At 35.6% G+C, this 18,125-nt stretch overlaps 1 protein-coding gene across 1 annotated transcript in view; it reads right to left on the minus strand.

Annotated features, from left to right (window-relative positions):
- COL25A1 (collagen type XXV alpha 1 chain) overlaps positions 1 to 18,125 on the minus strand; it is a 465,144-nt gene that overhangs the window by 56,666 nt on the left and 390,353 nt on the right. Inside the window, exon 18 of the mRNA XM_078069067.1 lies at positions 13,431 to 13,475. Within this exon, the coding sequence (XP_077925193.1) occupies positions 13,431 to 13,475 (45 nt within the window). The remainder of the gene's footprint in view (positions 1 to 13,430; positions 13,476 to 18,125) is intronic.

Raw genomic sequence — 18,125 nt, forward strand, 5'->3', positions numbered from 1 at the left:
AGTAAAATTGACAAAGAAACCAGACCGATGTCTTTACAAATTTCTTTGTCATCTGTTGTCCTCTATTTCTTATCATTTACCAAATTAAGATCCATTATGTTAGGGTGGATGTGGTACGTGGCCTCTAAGACAGGCCTCAATGATCCCACCTCCTGGGTATTCATGCCCTTGTGTAATTCCCTCTGCTAAAGTGTAGACTGGACTTACTGACTCATATCTAACGAACAGAATATATTGGCAGAAGTAATGGGATATCATTTCGGAGACTAAGTTATAAAAAGACTGTGGCTTCCATCTTGGGGGCCTTTCTTGTTCTCTCTTACTTGGATCACTTGCTTTGGGGAAAGCAAGCTGCCATGCTCTGAGCAGCTCTATGGGGAGGCCCACGTGGTGAGGACCAAGTTCTGCCAACAACCATGTGTGTGAGTTTGGGAGCAGATGGTCCACCCCAGTAGAGTCTTCAGATGAAACCACAGTCCTGGCTGACAGTTTGACTGCATCCTCGTGGGAGACACTGAGCCAGAGGCACCCATCTGAGTTGTGCTCAAATTCCTTTTCTTCCAAAACTGTGAGGTATTGGATGTTGTTAGTTTTGGGGGTAATATGGTAGGCAGCAATAGATAACTGATATATAGGTGTGGCCAGGGAAGAGATTCAGGAATGTTCAGCATGAAAGGAGAAATATCTCTCCTTGCTATACCTCCATAACCTCTTCCTCACTACCTGGAGGAAACCCAGTTGTGATATATTAAAATATATATTTGGTCTTGTTCCTGGTTCCTTGCACAGAGCTCCTAAAACCCTTGGAATTTCCTGAGTGATAAAGAGTAATAGGAGTATCTTTTGTTATTCATAACCCCTTTCAAACATACCTGAATTTACGCTAATGAGGTGACTTGGTGGGTTCCTAGATAGCTTCAGGAGGGGGGTGTTAAAGTTGGAACTTTCAGTCCTTCTCCTCTCACCATCTCCAGAGAGAGGGACTGGCAATTGACTTCAATCACCAATAGCCAATGATTTAATCAATCATGCTTATGTAATGGAACCTCTATAAAAATCTTTAAACAGTAGGGATTGGAGAGCCTCCAAGTTGATGAACACATCAATGTGCTGGCAGGATGGTAAATCTCAACTCCACGGGGACAGAGGCTCCTGTGCTTGAGACTCTTTTGACCTCACCCTATCTACTTCTTCATCTTAATCTTTTATAATAAACTGTAATAGCATGACATTTCCCTGAGTTTTGTGGGTTATTGTAGCCAATTATCAAACTTGAGTGGGGATGAGGGTGGGTTGGTTGCTAGTACCCTCGAATTTGTAGCCAAGTCAGAAGGGCAGGTAACCAGGGGACCCAGTACTTGTGATTGGGGTCCCTAGACCATCCTTTCTATAAAGAGGTTGAAAGTGAGGGCAGCTTTGTGGGACTGAGCCCTTAAAGCCTGTGGAGTCTGATGTTAACCCTAAATAGTTGGTGTCACAATAGGACTGAATTGTAGGACACCCAGTTGGTGTCAGAGGATCAGAGAGTTGGAGAATTGGTGTTGGAAAAGACACCACATGTTTGTCAGAAAACACCTGAGACCAGTGTTCATATTTTCTTCAGTATCCATAAAGTTTTATTTTCTTTTTAACAATGTGAGCTCAAATGTAAGAGTCTAACTTCCTGAAATCTATAAAGAAGTTTTAAAGCAAAAAATGTAATGGCTCTGTTCCCAAACTTACTGCTTCCCCTGCCTCCATTTGGATTATTTCTGGAGCAGTTGCTAATGTTATTATTTTATTTGATTTTTTTCTAATGCAGTGATATTTCAACATTTGTTTTTTGATACTTAGAGTTGAGCAGGAAGATACAGAGAGGATGTTTTATGAAAAGTGTTTAATGTCATCAAATATTTTGAAACACGTTAGTTTTAAAATATGCCACATAAAACCTTGGGTACTGGGTGGGGAACAAACGGATATCACTACCACAAAATGTATCACATTGATACAGAACTCAAATATATTCATCTCTAGCTCTGATGCTCATGGTACTGGTTTAAGAAAAAAAAAAAGGTGGAGGCTAAGTAATGCTTTAGGTTTATTGCTTGTGAATTTTTTGAGACTCTATTCTACCTGTTCCCATATCCTTACACATAATGGAAAGGGCCTCTGAACAAATAATTTTTGGATGATCTCTTAATTGTCTAAAATGAAAATCAACAATATTCGGAGAAATCAATGATGACCATTCTACATTAAAAAGAGTTTAATTGTTATTTTAAACAAAAAAAAATCACATGGAATACATTTATTTACAAGTAAGATATTTCTCCCAGTAAAATTTCATATACAAATTCATAAATATTCTCTGTCCACCCTCAAGAAAAAGTTGTAATAAAGTAAATGTGTATCATTAGTAATGACTTACTGTCATGAAAATCTAATGTGAGTTAATAGGTTGAAAATTTATAGGTAGAAAAGACTCTTGCATATCTTCAAGTAGAAATAAACTGATCTCACTATTTAGCAAAGCAAATAGAACACTATTAAAGCATACTAGTAAAAGAGAAGAAAAAAGAGTAAATGTTGAAAAAATGTATTTCTTATTCAGGTTAGTGTTTAGTTTATACAAAGATGAAGCATGCAGTTTCAAAATTCACAAATAACTAAGTAAGGCTTTGTGATCTCAGTGGTCAGACAAAAGTGATTTTTCTTCCTTTAAAAAAATAGAATATACATTAAATTTTCCTGAGGAAAGTATAGTAAGTTCCCTTAAATAGAATGTTCAGGGGGGAAATTTTTTATTTCCAGATACACAATTAGCAATGCATTTGACAGTCACAATGATTTTAGCATTGCTAATATTGGCTAATTTTAAAGACTTTGAGTACAATTAGTTTTACCTTATTTCACTCTAAGAAAGCATCTACCATATTGATGTATTCATTTCTTATCTCAATTTATTCAAGGGGAAATAGCATACTTAACTTTAAGATCACAATTTTATGTTTATTTAATTCCAGAGCTCTCAACCACTTTGGAGACATTTTCTTAATCCTCTCTATATCTTGGCAGGATGGGGAGGAAATAATCAATGGTCTCTTTTCTGTCTCAGGCTTGAAAGCCAATTGTTGAAGTAAATAATGCATAAATATGTCTACTCATAGTCTTGAGCTGGTCGGGTGTTTCTTAACTTCCTAAGCTAATGACAGAAGTTCTCAACCTCTTTCATTTACCCGTATTAGTGTACACAGTAGGAAAAGTTCATTGATATGGTTTCAGATTCCACATTTCATTTAACCTTTAAGAAACTACCATTTGTAGAGTTTGGGTAGTACTGAAGAAGAATATCCACAATTTTATGAAAAGGCTATTAAAATAATCTTCCCTTGTCCAATGACATATCTGTGTGAGGCTGTTTTTCTTCATACACTTCAACTAAAACAACAAATTGCAACAGATTGAATGCATAAGCAGATATGACAATCCAGCTACCTTCTGTTAAGCCAGACATTAAAGAGATTTGCCAAAAAAAAAAAAAAAGTATAACAATGCACTGTTCTTGCTAATTTTTTTTGTTTTAGAAAATTCAGTTATATTTCATAAAAAAATGTTATTTAATTAACACATAATGGTTTTTAAAAAATTCCTCAGTTTTAATTTCCTTTTTTTAAATTTATTTGACAGAGAGAGACACAGCGAGAGAGGGAACACAAGCAGGGGGAGTGGTGGGAGAAGCAGTCTTCCCGCTGAGTAGGGAGCCCGATGCGGGGCTCCATCCCAGGACCCTGGGATCATGACCTGAGCCGAAGGCAGACGCTTAACGACTGAGCCACCCAGGTGCCCCTCAGTTTAATTTCTAATACAGAAACCTCAATAGATATAAGCCTACATAAATGAAAATTCTTTCAATCCTAGTTTTTAAGTGTGTAAAGGAGTTTTGAGACCAAAATTTTTGAGAACTCTTGGTACAAAAGTACAGAATTGAGTTAAAGCCTGGCTTTGCAAATTGGAATCCTGAGGTGCCCAATAACGGAAGATTCTACTGTTTTTAAAGGGTGGCTTAGTCAAGACTTATAAGATAATGCAAGCAAAACACTTAATGTTGTCTTTAGAATAAAGTGAACAATAACTTTGTTATTATTGTTGCCCTTATCTTACAGTCTCAAAAATGTTAGCTATCATCATTATTATTGTGCTTAGTAATAGTATTACAACAACTCTGCAACTAATTGGTGATATACAAGGTGACTTTTTGATTCTCTACGATCTGTATGGGGCTATACGCAATACCTCTCCAACTTCTTCCAAGAAGTAACCCTAAATTTTCTCATGTGAATATATCATCATTTCATGAGACAATATCCAGCTGTCAGAGACTGTAGGACTACAAAAGCAGAAGTGTATAAGGTAGAGAAGTGACAGATGTACTAAGAATGAGTTTTCTTCCTGTAAGGAAGGAAAAGGAGAAAATGGTCATACCCACTGAATTTCTCTAAGTAAATGTAATCCTTTAAAAAAAATCTTGCCTCTTTGATTAAAACCTCAATAGATATAAGTTGATTATATTATATATATTTATGAATATATATATATATATATATTACATATAAATTGATTAAAAGTTCTAACCTCCTAGAATGTCTAGGAGAAAAGCCATGACAACCTATGGTTTTGTGGTGAAAAAAATAAGCAATTGGTTATTCTACTGTAGTCACAATTCTAGTTAATCAGGATAGAGGAAGGAGGCTGACTTAGGAGAAGGTAGGGGAAAGCAGCTGAAATATAATCTAAACACAAAACACTCTTGGGAAAAAAATCTTTGGAGAAAATCAGACTACATAAAAATGAGGTTATATAAGTTTTCAGGGTAAAGAGCAGGAGAACTATTTTTATTGGACTATATAATAATCCTCAGAACTGTTTTTATACATCTAGTCTGATTTAATCAACGGGAAATAAGATTGCTAAATTGGAAATTATTCACACGTATTTGTCTGAGCACACAAGGTAGGGTAGAGGGACAGAAGAGGAAGTTGGAACAACACTGCAATTAAACCCTTACACTACTTTTAATGAAGGGGCAACTAAATTTAGAGTTTTAAAAATTTATAAGACAATTACTTGAATTCGAAAATCCAAATTATAATTTCTATGAGCCGTTTCAGGAATTACATGCAAACATAAGGCAGAGATCCTTTGAAAAGGGAAGATGCTAACTGTCATAATCAGGGAAACATGTATTTACACAGGTAAACAGCAATTAAAATAGCTCCACCATTGAAGTGAAAACAATAAAATATGACATTTTCTGAAACAATATTAATCTTTTCAGTTTATGATGTGTTAATGCTTTTTTTTTTTAAATGACAACAAAAAATATCTAAGAAAAATAGGGGAAAGGCAGAGCTTTAAACATTGGTTTGTCATGAACACCAGGGCCCCAATGAATAGCATAAAAATGAGTTGAGAAGATCATTACTTCAGGGCCACTTTAATCTGTTCTTCTCTCAAGTTTCATATATGTATTTATTTTCTTTCATTTCATAAATACATTTAAATTTGCCTCCATCTCTCTCTAGTCAATCACCATCTCTAGTGAGATAGCATTTTAGGTTTTTACTTTTGTTCCTATTGAGAACAAGATTACAAAGCCAATTGGGATTCCATTCCTATTGGTGCTGCTGATCCTGTATGGAAGGGAATCAAAAGAGTGAAGGCAACCAACTGACAGATCTTAAAATGTCATTGTAAAGTTAGTGCTCAAATACAGGGAAAGAGAAAAGTAAAAATTAGAGAGAGAAGGAGGAGAAGGAATCGTGGAGGAATGTAGGGACAGAGCAGGGAGAAGACAGGAGAGAAAAGAAGAATGGAGAGGAACAAGCATCTTAAAATTTTCTGTTCCTCTACCATGACCATAACTATTAAATCCAGGTTTAATCAGTTATTTTTGTCATCGTGTTTTCACGGGTCCTGGAAACATCCAACTACATCTATGCCTGAGACAGACACAGGAAAATAAAACAATATAATACCTAACTCTTAAAAGAAATACAGAGCTCTGATTTAACCAAAGCCCAGAGATAAAATATATACAGCACTATTTATCAGAACCTCTTAACACATTCCAAAATTTTAACTGCTTAAACACAATTAATTGCTGGCACAATATTCTGCTCCCCAAGCCACATGCTAGCCAGTGATTAAATGGTTGTCAGAGAAATGGAAAGCCTTGTTTGTGCTATTGTAATATGGCACTAATGCAGCATTGAATTCCAAAATGAAGAAAAATTTGGTTTAATTTTCTGCTCTTGTCTTGGATGTTGCATCTGATTTCTTCCTAGGTTGTTGCATGAGTTTTGTCCTTTGTTTATTCTTTAATTAATTAGCTCACCACCAATGAGTTCAAAAATCAAGTCTCTTAGCATAATACCCTCTAGTTCCATCCGCATCATTGCAAATGGCAAGATTTCTTTTTTTGATGGCTGCATAATATTCCATTGTATATATATACCACGTAACATAATAAAAAAAAATCAAGTCTCAATACCAAAACTGTAACATGTTTCCCTGTGTTAAGCTGGTAGGAAAAAAATCAATAATAGAGTAGCTGTGGTTTAGGCAACCAGACTGGGATTTGGGTTGGGCAGAAGAAATGCTATTTATTCAGCCCATAGCACAGTGTAGGCCTCGAAGTACATTGCCGGGAGCCGTTGCAACAGCAGCAAGCAGTCCCATCTGAAAATCTGACACAAGTTGCTAATTTGAATGAAAGTTTTAAGCAGCCAGGGCACATAAATATGCAGAACCAAGTCTACAGAGAATAGCTCTAGCTGAGATCAAAGAGGTATCTTCCCATGACCAACTTTGGAGGGCCTAATGGTCTCACACTGACCTTTCCAAATGTAGCTAACCATTTCAGCAGCCACAACTTTGATCTTGCAGTATGAAGCTCAAGGAAGATAAGTCACAATAGCTAGTAAGTACTATATTTGAACAATTATCCTGATTTTGCACCAAAAATTCTCCTTGCTGATTAGAGTGTTAATATTAGATCTCTCCTCTTCTCTCTCTTTCTATCCACCTAGCTTTCTTTCATACATTGGCAATGTATGCATAAACAAGAAAATTAAGCTGTAGGTAGGTGGGATCTATTCACTCTATAAGATTTAAAAAGATACAAAAAAGATACGATTTTTGACTGAAGCCACTTTTATTTAACTCATTTGTTGTTACTTTTAAAAACTTTCAATGGCCGGGGCGCTCGGGTGGCTCAGTCGTTAAGCGTCTGCCTTCCGCTCAGGTCATGATCCCAGGGTCCTGGGATCGAGCCCTACATCCGGCTCCCTGCTCCGTGGGAAGCCTGCTTCTTCCTCTCCCACTTCCCCCTGCTTGTGTTCCCTCTCTTGCTGTCTCTCTCTCTGTCAAATAAATAAATAAAATCTTTAAAAACAAAAAAAATAAAAAACTTTAAATAGCCTAATGGGGCGCCTGGGTGGGTCAGTCAGTTGGGCGGCTGCCTTCGGCTTGGGTCATGATCCCGGGGTCCTGGGATCGAGCCCCGCATTGGGCTCCCTGCTCAGCGGGAAGCCTGCTTCTCCCTCTGCCTGCCACTTCCCCTGCTTGTGCTCTCTCTCTCTGTCAAATAAATAAATAAAATATTTTTAAAAAAATAAATAAATAGCTTAATGAGATAGCTTATAAATTCTGTGTATTCTGACAACCGCCCCCACACACAAAACACCCTAAGACAAAACAAAATACCCCAAAACAATGCAAACAATTACTTTCTTTAACAAAAGAGGGCAACAAAAACTGGCCTTCTATATTAAAACAAGGCAAAGGAAAGGTAGAAAATTCCCTAAGAATATGATCTTTCTGAAATCTAACAATAACTGTCAAAGGTCTCATTAAGTTTTAGAATTCCATAATAAAATCCGGACTGATTTTCCTTCAAGCCCACATTTAATACATAGGAAGAAAGTATTTGAGACCACCTTCCTTTATCTTCTAAATGGCTATTGGGACAGACTACTGAATACTCTTCTATCAAATTTACATAAAGGTGAGAATTTCACATAGGTGAGAAGAGTCAACAAATACATAGAGGGGATTATTGGTCAAGGTAAGAAAGGAAGAGATGGCTTCATTCACACAGAAATGGCTCCCCGGGTGTTTCCCTATAAACTTCCAGAGCTTACCATCTGTTAAATGGAATGGTGGCCAGAAAGTCCTGATTAGCTCTCGCCCACAGAAAAATCTCTGGTTTTTCATTTATTACCATTTGTTTTATTTTTATGTCATTATCAATTAAAGCAGTAAAAGATATTATTTTTTTAACCTGTCTAAAAAAGCCTCTAACATACCAGCTTAACCCAAGTCATGTTTTCCATGATATTTATTACTCCCAAGCAGATCCAATTTTCATTGCCCAAAAATAGTACAATAGGGCTTGAAAAATATGTGCTGATTTGCCTGGGTGCTAAAGCATCACCAATAATTTTGATTAATGTGTCTTGACACTGAATGCATTAGCCATACAATATTCTCCTTGCTTAAAGGCTAATTAGAATTCAAGTCAGCATGATACCTGCTTCTGAGGATTACAGCAAGAACATTTGTTGTAATAAGAACGTCCAGGCAGCTAGTTTTTGTAATGATTGATTTGTAAAATTATTGAGGGGAAAAAAAAAAAGAATGAGAAAGTAGAGTCTGTCCCAAAAACAGTATTTCCCTTAAGGATAAAATTTGAGTATAAATTAAAACATCTTGGTGATATGATGAAAATGAACTGCAATAGTAGGTTTATTTAAAACTCAGAAACATACCTTTCTGCTTTTTTTTTTCTTAACAGGATTACATCATGAAAACACATTCAGTATATTTATTGGAGGTTTCATTATGGCTGCTAAAAAATCTCTGATTTCTGGTTGCATGAGTTTCCTAATTGGATTCTTAAACTACTCAGCTGCTCAGACACACTCTGTGCAGGAAGGAAATAATTATAAGTAACAATAACACAATCTTATCCTTTTAACCAGTATTTCTTCCTTTTCTTTTTTCTTTTAGGAATACATTTCACATCCTATGTTACTTCCAAAAACTTTCCTCTCTCACTTTTAAAATGTGACTTGATGTTTCTGAGGAAGGAACCTCATCTCCAATGGATTTAGATGGTAAATTTCTATTAGATTATTGAACACTGTAATTAATCCTAAGAATGCCAACATAAATGTTCCTGCCACCTGTAAAGCTTAGCCTTTATATGATTTGGTGGCAACGATGATTTCATATAATGAGGTATAAAGAACCAGTTACTGTCTCATACCCTCCCAGTCCTCAAATTCTTAATCTGAATGTCAAATTTTCACTAATGTGGAAGCCAGAAGAAAACTATCAAGTTTGAGGGAAAATACTTAAAAATTTTTTTTGCCACCTAAAAGCTTTTTTTCATTTGATGTAATTTTTACTGTATTATGTTTCCCTATGCTATTAATTTTACTGTGTTATATAAATTTTTTCCAATCTACTTTCTGAATATGATGAGATAAACTGGTGGTCTCTGTTGAAAGGAGAAAAGCATGCATTGAAAATCCATATTTGTAAAAAATGTCTTGGTCCAGGTAACACTATGACTGGGGCCTAGAAAATTTTCCTCATTACATGTTCAGTTTCTCTTGTGAACAGTGTAGGAAGGAGAATTTTGACAGTACCATGTCTTATGCACAGATGGTTCCTTCATCCTTTGTTCCTGGAATATATTTGAGTTATAGGAAAAGGGGAATAGTGTGATGTTCAAGAGAAAGTAGGTTTCTTACTGCTCTTAAAGGTAACATTCATCCATCACAGCAAAGGAGTTTTCAGAATTTACCTCTATTAACCTATAGAATGTAAACGGTTTTACGTTCTCCAGGTTAAAATTACTCACATGAGGAAAGATTATATTGAACATGTACATAACCAATGTTTCCAATATTCTGAGCTGCTCTAAGAGAAAGAAAGAGTAATAGTTAAAATTTATATAGGATTTACTATATGCTTGGCAATATTTTAGGAGCTGCACATATATTAATTCACTTAATATACACAACTCTCTGAGTTATGTACAGTGATGATTCTCATTTTATAAGGAAACCAGAGGACAGGGAGATTATTATAACTTGCCCAATGTCGTGATACAGCTTCATTACTGGTGAGGGGTTGAACCAGGACCCGCACACTGGTGGTCTGGTTCTAAAGTCAGGTCTCTTGATCACTGCTCTATACTGCTTCATTACTAGGGTAATATAATCATAAAAGGGGTAAGTAACATATTTACATATTTCAAAATAAGTGTGGAGAGAAAAAAATTTTTTAAATAGGAACTTCAGATCTTACCCTTTTATGTGATATCAGAAAAGCTAGTTACAGTAAGTTTTACCCATGAAAAACATATATGAAGGCTTGCTTATAAAAATCATTTTCTGAGCTCAAATCTTATTCCAGAAGATCAATGTCTACATGGTACATTGTGCATAATTTAATTTTCCCAGCTGAACATCTTGACACTATATGAACCATGAATGCATGAAATAGGAATTCCAAATGTCTTCCACATGGTGAGAGAACTTTCCAATACTTGTGCAGGAAGCTTAAGAGTAGTTTGAAATTAAGGTATGCCTGTTCTTGGTGACTTTTATTATGTATGCCCAAGGTATCAGCACTTTTCTCTGAGTGGGACTCTGAGGTGATAGATAGATGAGTCTGCTGTCTGTATTTAGGCACTTTGCTCATTTCCTAAGAGCTGTGTGGAAGGCATTTGGGTGCTCATTAAGTTCCCCACCATTCCCTGAGAGCAACAGGTGGTGAATCAAAGCTTCGCTGGTATGTCATGGCTGGTTTCCTCAATGTCTTGTAAAATAACGGATGGCATTTGCATGCTGTCTGTAGTACCAGCAGATAAGAAGGGGATGAATAGCAACAGGAAGTATTTCCAAAGCATGAACTATCACACAAGTTCTTGCTACCACACGTTCTAAATCCATACATGTGGTTTCATCTTTTAAATATTGTTACTCATTCAAACTATGAAATCACGATTAACTATCCTGTGGCTAGCAACTGAGTAGAAGCAAGGTATATTGAAGGAATAAAGAACAGCTCAAGTTAATGAAGCTATATCGTAAGGTTATAAACTTGTAACTCTACATTTATAAATATCCAATGCCTGCTAATGACTATGTGTTCTGAAATAGTCTCCTTCACAAGATGACTTCTGTATTCTGAGCACCTACTACATTATAAAGAACATTGCTCATATCCTGAACCAGAGCGAGAAGACAAAGCTAATTAAACCAAAAACAGAATCTGTGATTTAAATCAAATACTGGGTAATTCCCCAACAGCACTTGCTAATTGCACAGAAAAGGATCTCTAGTGAAAGATAAAAGGTTTTGTCAATTGATAGCTTCTTATCACAACAATCACAGTCAAGGTTTAAAAAACAAAGGAAAATATCAGCTATATGACCTTGACAAAATACATCTGGCAATGTCCTAGGACCCTTGGAGTAAAAGTGTTTACTGGAGGTGACAAATCACCAACACTCGTCCCAATTTGAAAAAGTTCAAAATAGGTCATAAAGTTCAAAAGGTCACATATGACTAGGGAAAGGCCATGGGATATTTTTCGTGGTGGGAGACATAAAATGAATAAGAGGTAATGAAAACAGAGTAATTCAAATTGGTTTTTGTTTGTTTCGGAGGGAAAAACCCCAACACCTTCACCGTGACCTTACATAATCTTTCTCACGAAGACAGTGCCTCATACTCAGGAGAAGAGACAAGCACATTTCAATGCAGCGCTGAGGTTCCTGGCACACTAGCCCGGCATTGGAAGCACAGCCCTGCTAACTTAGGAGTAAGTGCTGCAGGAAACCCTCCCCCAGCCCTTCCCAAATGTCCCTCCTTTCCAATGCCTTCCCCCTTATTTATAATGCAACAGTGTTCTTTTTAACTCATGTTGAGTATAATTTTCTTAAATTTGTTTTAAACATCTATGATCTCCCAATCATTTGTAAAAGGCTCTTTTTTTAATGTGTGGGAATTACTAAGGAACTGCCATAAATTACTCTACAATATGAAATCACATATTTAATTATTTTGCTAAATATCAAGTGATAAGGAAAAGACTTGGCCCTTTAGTATGGTTTGTCATACAGTGTACTTTTTCACTGTGGAAGCCAAAGACAAAATATATTAAAAGGACATATCTGAATGTCCATGATACTAATCTGGAAACATCAAACAAAAAACAGAAATTTCTGACTGCCAGCCTGAAAAACACAGTTTTCATGTCTGTTACTTATACCAAATAAAGTCATAAAATATATAATACCATATGATGTCTGGGGAACTCAATAATTTAACATGTTTATTTCTAAAGCCATATTATTTCATGTACCATACTTCAAACACAACCTTCATCTAACAGTATACATAACCCTCACACTGAAACTAGGATTATTCATCTTAGAATGGTCTAATGCACACTAAAGATTGATTCAAAATCTATGAGAACAATGTAAGGAAAAATATACTGGCGTTATGTTCCTCTACCAAACTGTTCTAGAATTACAAAAAAAAAAACACTTTAAAGCTTTTAAGCTTTAGAAAGCAGATTTTAAAGGAGTCAACACTGCTAAGGCAGTAGAACTTTAAGCCTTGTCAGTTGCCATGTGAAAAATTTTCAGCAATTAAAAAAAAAATGTATGTTTCTTGACATTTTTAGATGGTTTTAAAACATGTAAAACAATGTTTTCAAACTAAGCTTTAAGCAATTATTTCAAAAGATACACACAAAGTTTATGGAAATAGTATATGGGTCAGAATAGTCATCTGATTTGTCCTTTGCAGTGAGAGTTACTGACAGGAAGTGGAAGCAGAAGATATTTTAGAGCGATTGTTACAACGAATGAATTGCAAAAACAGCTGCCTAAATAGTTCGATTTATGGGGATGTTAAGACTCTGATTCCAGTCGGAATCTGACAGGATGTTAAGAATAAAATTAAAACGTGAAAGTGGACATTCTAGACTTTAGAGAATTCCTATGTGGCACTGACATTTTTTCAAGTGGCATAGTAGGTTCTAATAGTAGAATATACAGTCCAGATAGCAATGGCAAATGTCAGCAATACCTGTGCCTAGTTTTCAATTTAAAAATGCCAATGCGGGCCTCGAACCCATGACCCTGAGATCAAGACCTGAGCTGAGATCAAGAGTCGGATGCCCAACCGACTGAGCCACCCAGGCGCCCCTCGATTTAAAAAATTTAATTGACTGAGATGGTTGGAGAGTATTTAAAGAGTAGCATTATATTTTTAGTTTTCATTTTTACCTATTTTCCTTTGATTTCTGTGACTTTCACAATTACAGTTCTATGAAGCTGAGACTGTCAGTGCAGTATTTACCTTTATCCCCGGAAGTCCAGGAAGCCCAGGAAGCCCTGGTTCACCCTACATAGGAAAATCACATAGCATTATAGAACAATAGTCACTCAGTCATAGTATCTGGAGAAAAACATGGCAAATGTTCCTAACTGAATACTTGCTATATATATATGTATATGTATATATATACATATATATACATATACATATATATATACACACACATATATAAATACTGTCTAGTTTTAAGAACTTTGGTGAGATTATACAATTCAGTCAACTCTTGATTCAGGGATTGGTTGACCATTTTGCAGATTTTTCAGGGTTTTCTCTCTTCCTGCCATCTCACTGCTCATTAGCAACTCGACCAGAAGGCAAGCAAGAGAAGTAAAAGGAAAAGGAACTCCTACTTTTTATTATTCCCTGGTAAGTGATTTCTTGCGGAAGCTGAAGCTCTTTGCTGAAATGAGGATTATGTATGCATTTGAATAATGCATCCTATTCCCGGGCTCTCTTACCTCAGATAATCAAGAGTTGGCTGTGTGAACAGATGGTCACATCAAAACAATATACATTAAAAGTCTTGCTCACTTAAAAGTATAGTAAGATTTCTTTTCCATTCCTGAATGATGAGAAGATAAATGCATGGTTAAGATTATACTTAACTCCAGCCTGTATTTCTGACAATTGTTGAGTCTGGGTAACCCTGCTTAGCAATTTAGGGCTAATGGTACCATGCGTGCAGCTGTTCCTGAATACAGGTTTGAGATTAAGTGGTACATTTTGTGTGAGCACACTGGAGTCAAGCTAAATCTCATTTTCACAGAATTGTCTACATTATTTTAAGTACAAAGTATAGTGACAAGAGGTTACATTGCTTAGAAAAATCTCCTGAATTCCACTAAAGAAGCATGAAGGAATCGCCGGGGAAAATGAAAGTCCATCCTATATTGGACTGAGGTGACTATTATTTGTGGAAACAACATTTGAGGGTCAAAGGCACACACTGTTTCAAAATGGTCAGTCAGTGGGACAGACAACTACACTAAAAGAGACTAGGGCATTAAACTAAATAAAAGTGGTAAAGGGAGACCCTTCTTTTCATCTAAATGCTTTAATAATCCTCATTCCAAGGAAAACCTACAATCAGATATCTTGTCTTTAATAGTATTACTTTCATATCATGAAGAGCCATAATTTGCTCTGGTATTATCAAAAACTGACTCCAGAGACTGTTTATTAAGCCGTATGGTTAGATATAAAGGGAACAATGACTTTCCTGATGGTTTAGGTCACAGGTACTTCAGGAATGCAAAAGAAAACCTACGCTGTTTGAAACTATATAACTCAAATTTTGTACAGTGAACAGTAAGACTAAGATGAGGTTATGCCAGAGAAGAAAGAATGATCATTAAGAATTTGAGATTGCATTCAAAGAATACTTGTCCAAGTGGATTAAACTTCCCAAAGAAACATTATACATTATACATTCTATTTTATTTTTCTTTCCCCTTTGCCCTTCATTTGATAAATTTAAGAAGATCCAGTAGAAGGGCTGCATCCATATTTTACTGAAGATTCTCTTTTACTTAAAAGTAATGATAATACCAGAGCAAATTATGGCTCTTCATGATATGAAAGTAATACTATTAAAGACAAAAAAAAAGTACAAGGCCTTCGAATATACAGTAAACTGCAGTAGAATATACAACAAATAAAAGTAAACCTATTGGTGACAAATCTATAGCTTTGTATTGTTTTTGGAAAGGCCCCCAAAACTCAGGGCATCCTGAGTTTGAAACGTGTGAAAATACAGCGGTCATAACACTGTTTCCCTGCAGAAGCTCTCACCATACACTTCCCTCCCACCATATTAAAAGGATTGTATGACTACTTTAAAAAAGATATTTATATACACATGCATACACAGACACACGCCCATGTTTCCTAAAAATGAGAAAATGAGAAATATGTATGAAACATTATGGGATATTTTACAATGTAGGTTGAATACTTACAGAGACTTTAGCATTTAGCTGTTCCTTGTATTACATGTGCATGTATGTAGATATGTATTTATATTACATTATTAAATGGACTTTTTAAAGGAAAACTATTTCAGAAAGGAATTTGAACTTTACAAATTTATGTTTACTTAATGTAGTAGTCAATGCAATGAAAGATTATAAAATATTTAATGTTACCCTTTGTGGAACATCTCAACATTCTTAGGAAGACTTTTCTTCCTATATAAATTCCCTGTATTTACACCATGAAGGCTTGTCTTCCAGTGAGACACAGTTTTTGTTGACTTCTCCACTCTTGCTTATTTCTTGGCCCAGGAGCTTCTCTGGGTTGAGTCCTTGGGCATGCATGGCCCAAGGTCAGATCTGGGTTATAATTAAGAATGGGTTTGTTCTTCTGTTCAAAGAATACTTGTCCAAGTAGATTAAACTTTACACATTATACTTTTCCTTTCCCTTTGACTCTTTACCCTCCATTAAAGGAGACCCTTGTCCACTGTCAAAGTTGGGATTCTGCTTTTGCCCCCAGTACTTTTAGATATACTTCAACTGGGAGGGTCCCTTCCAGAAGGGGATCAAGTATTTTTATCCCCATGAAAATTAAAAAATATATTTAAAAAAGATGCAGAGAAGTTAGAAAGAACTATGTGATGAAACACAATACCTATTTTTATAAATCTACACATTCAGTTTACAAACATAAATACAGACTCTAACTCATGTAGCAATCACACACTTTACTGTTGAATCTATCAAAGAAAAAAAAAATGATGATGAAATCATTCTACATTATTAGACAACACCAGACAGTGGAAAGCTCATCAATGGGCCTTTCATTCTGTCACCATACTCTACATTTCTGGAATGTCCCTCACGCAGGAGCTTAAGTATAGAATCCACAACACAGTTCTTCAATGATGAGGAAAATGCCATGGAAGATCTCTTGAATTGATTCTGTACTCAGTTCTGCTTGTCATTTTCTAATCTTAAGTAAGTGGCAAGCATGGGAATACTCTACTTTTAAAGCAATGTTGGGTAAGTATTGCCAAATCCTGATATTAGACAAAGGAAGTCATAAATATTGTGGGCAAGTGAGATTGTGTCAAAGGATAGAATCTGGCCTAAATACTGATGAAAAAGATGCTGTTCGTTTCAGGGCACGTACTCATTCAGATAGGTTGTGAGCTTTTAATGAATCCACCCCTTCTCTCCATATAATCTAAAGCAGATTTTTAATGAAATACAAAGGAAATCCAGTGTTTCCATATGTAAACCTATAAACTTCCAGGAATGAATCTAAACTGTATTTCTAAATAATCATGATAAGGCAGTATTTTATTAAGCAATTGAAAATCATTTTGGATCTTCCACTCTGAAAAGTGGAACCTCTGCAAAATTATAGCAGATTTGTTTTGTTTTGTTTTGTTAAAAAGGCATAATCGTCCTGCAGATATTTCTTTTAGTATATCACATATTTCGAGAGTAGTTTAAATTTAGCCTTTAATTTTTAAAGATGAAGGGGCCTAAAATTAGATCATCTGAGAAGATTATTTGCTTTTTCAAACTAAAGCAGACCACAGATCTTTGATGATACCGCTGATTTCAAATTTCTTACACAAAGAATCAATAGGAAATCTTAGGAATTAAATAGCAAAATTTGCAGAATTCTGCTGGGCTCTTTGGAAAAGTCTGAACTTTACCTGAAACTGGGCGTGATGAATCATTACTCTTACAGCCCGAGTTTCAAAAGAAAACTCTATTTTTAAATTAAAGGAATTTTAAAAGAACATGAAAGACCTGCTCAAAAATTACTTTAATCCTAAGTGTTTAAAACAAAGCAATCATCCTCCCAATGACTTCAAGAGTGTGGGAACATTATTTTACCAGGCCTTAGGATTCCAAACTCCTATAATGAGATTTATTCTTTCTTTTCCTTTACACTACTGAGGTAAATTCTATGTCTCTAATCATATTTTTTCCTACAAAATCAGCTATTGCTGGATAAAGGGAGAGTCATGATCTTAAGAGATTTAACCTAATGTGGAATTCACATTTACTCGTTAGCTCCAACACATCCGTCACCTAAAATCTGACAGCACTGGGCACTGATATCCAGATGCTCAGACAATAAACTGCTAACAGTTGTTTCCTGCCTCAGACTCAAATGAGAATACGAATCTAAACATTATCACTGCATATCCTCTAATTTATCACTGAAGTGAAGTACAAATGATTAAAAGAAATCCATGTATGTATTCACAGATTGGTTAAAGTGCTTGGCTAGTGTCTCCAATTAAAACTTCGTTTATTAACAAATCTGGTTTGTATAACATAACATTCACTGCATAGGTAGATACAATTCACACAAAAAAATTATCAGTAGGGAAGTATTTGAAATGAAAGGAAAAGGAATATAAGGAATATAAGAAGCTATCATTCCCGACTGAAACAGTTTAGTAAATATTCATTTCTTCTCATGAATGATAGAAACATGCAGAGTAACTTTAAACATGCAAGATAAGTTGTTGGCATTCCAACCCGACTGATCTTTGTTAGCCTCAGACAGCTGAGTATATGCAGACCTTAGTTTATAAAGCATCTTTTTCACATGTACAGGGCATTTCCTATTTTGCCATGGTCAGCATCAACCCTTTTAAAATGCAAAACAATCAATAACACTCTGCATGCAAAG

This window comes from Halichoerus grypus, chromosome 3 (genome assembly GCF_964656455.1).
Source record: "Halichoerus grypus chromosome 3, mHalGry1.hap1.1, whole genome shotgun sequence".
NCBI classification, from domain to species: domain Eukaryota; kingdom Metazoa; phylum Chordata; class Mammalia; order Carnivora; family Phocidae; genus Halichoerus; species Halichoerus grypus.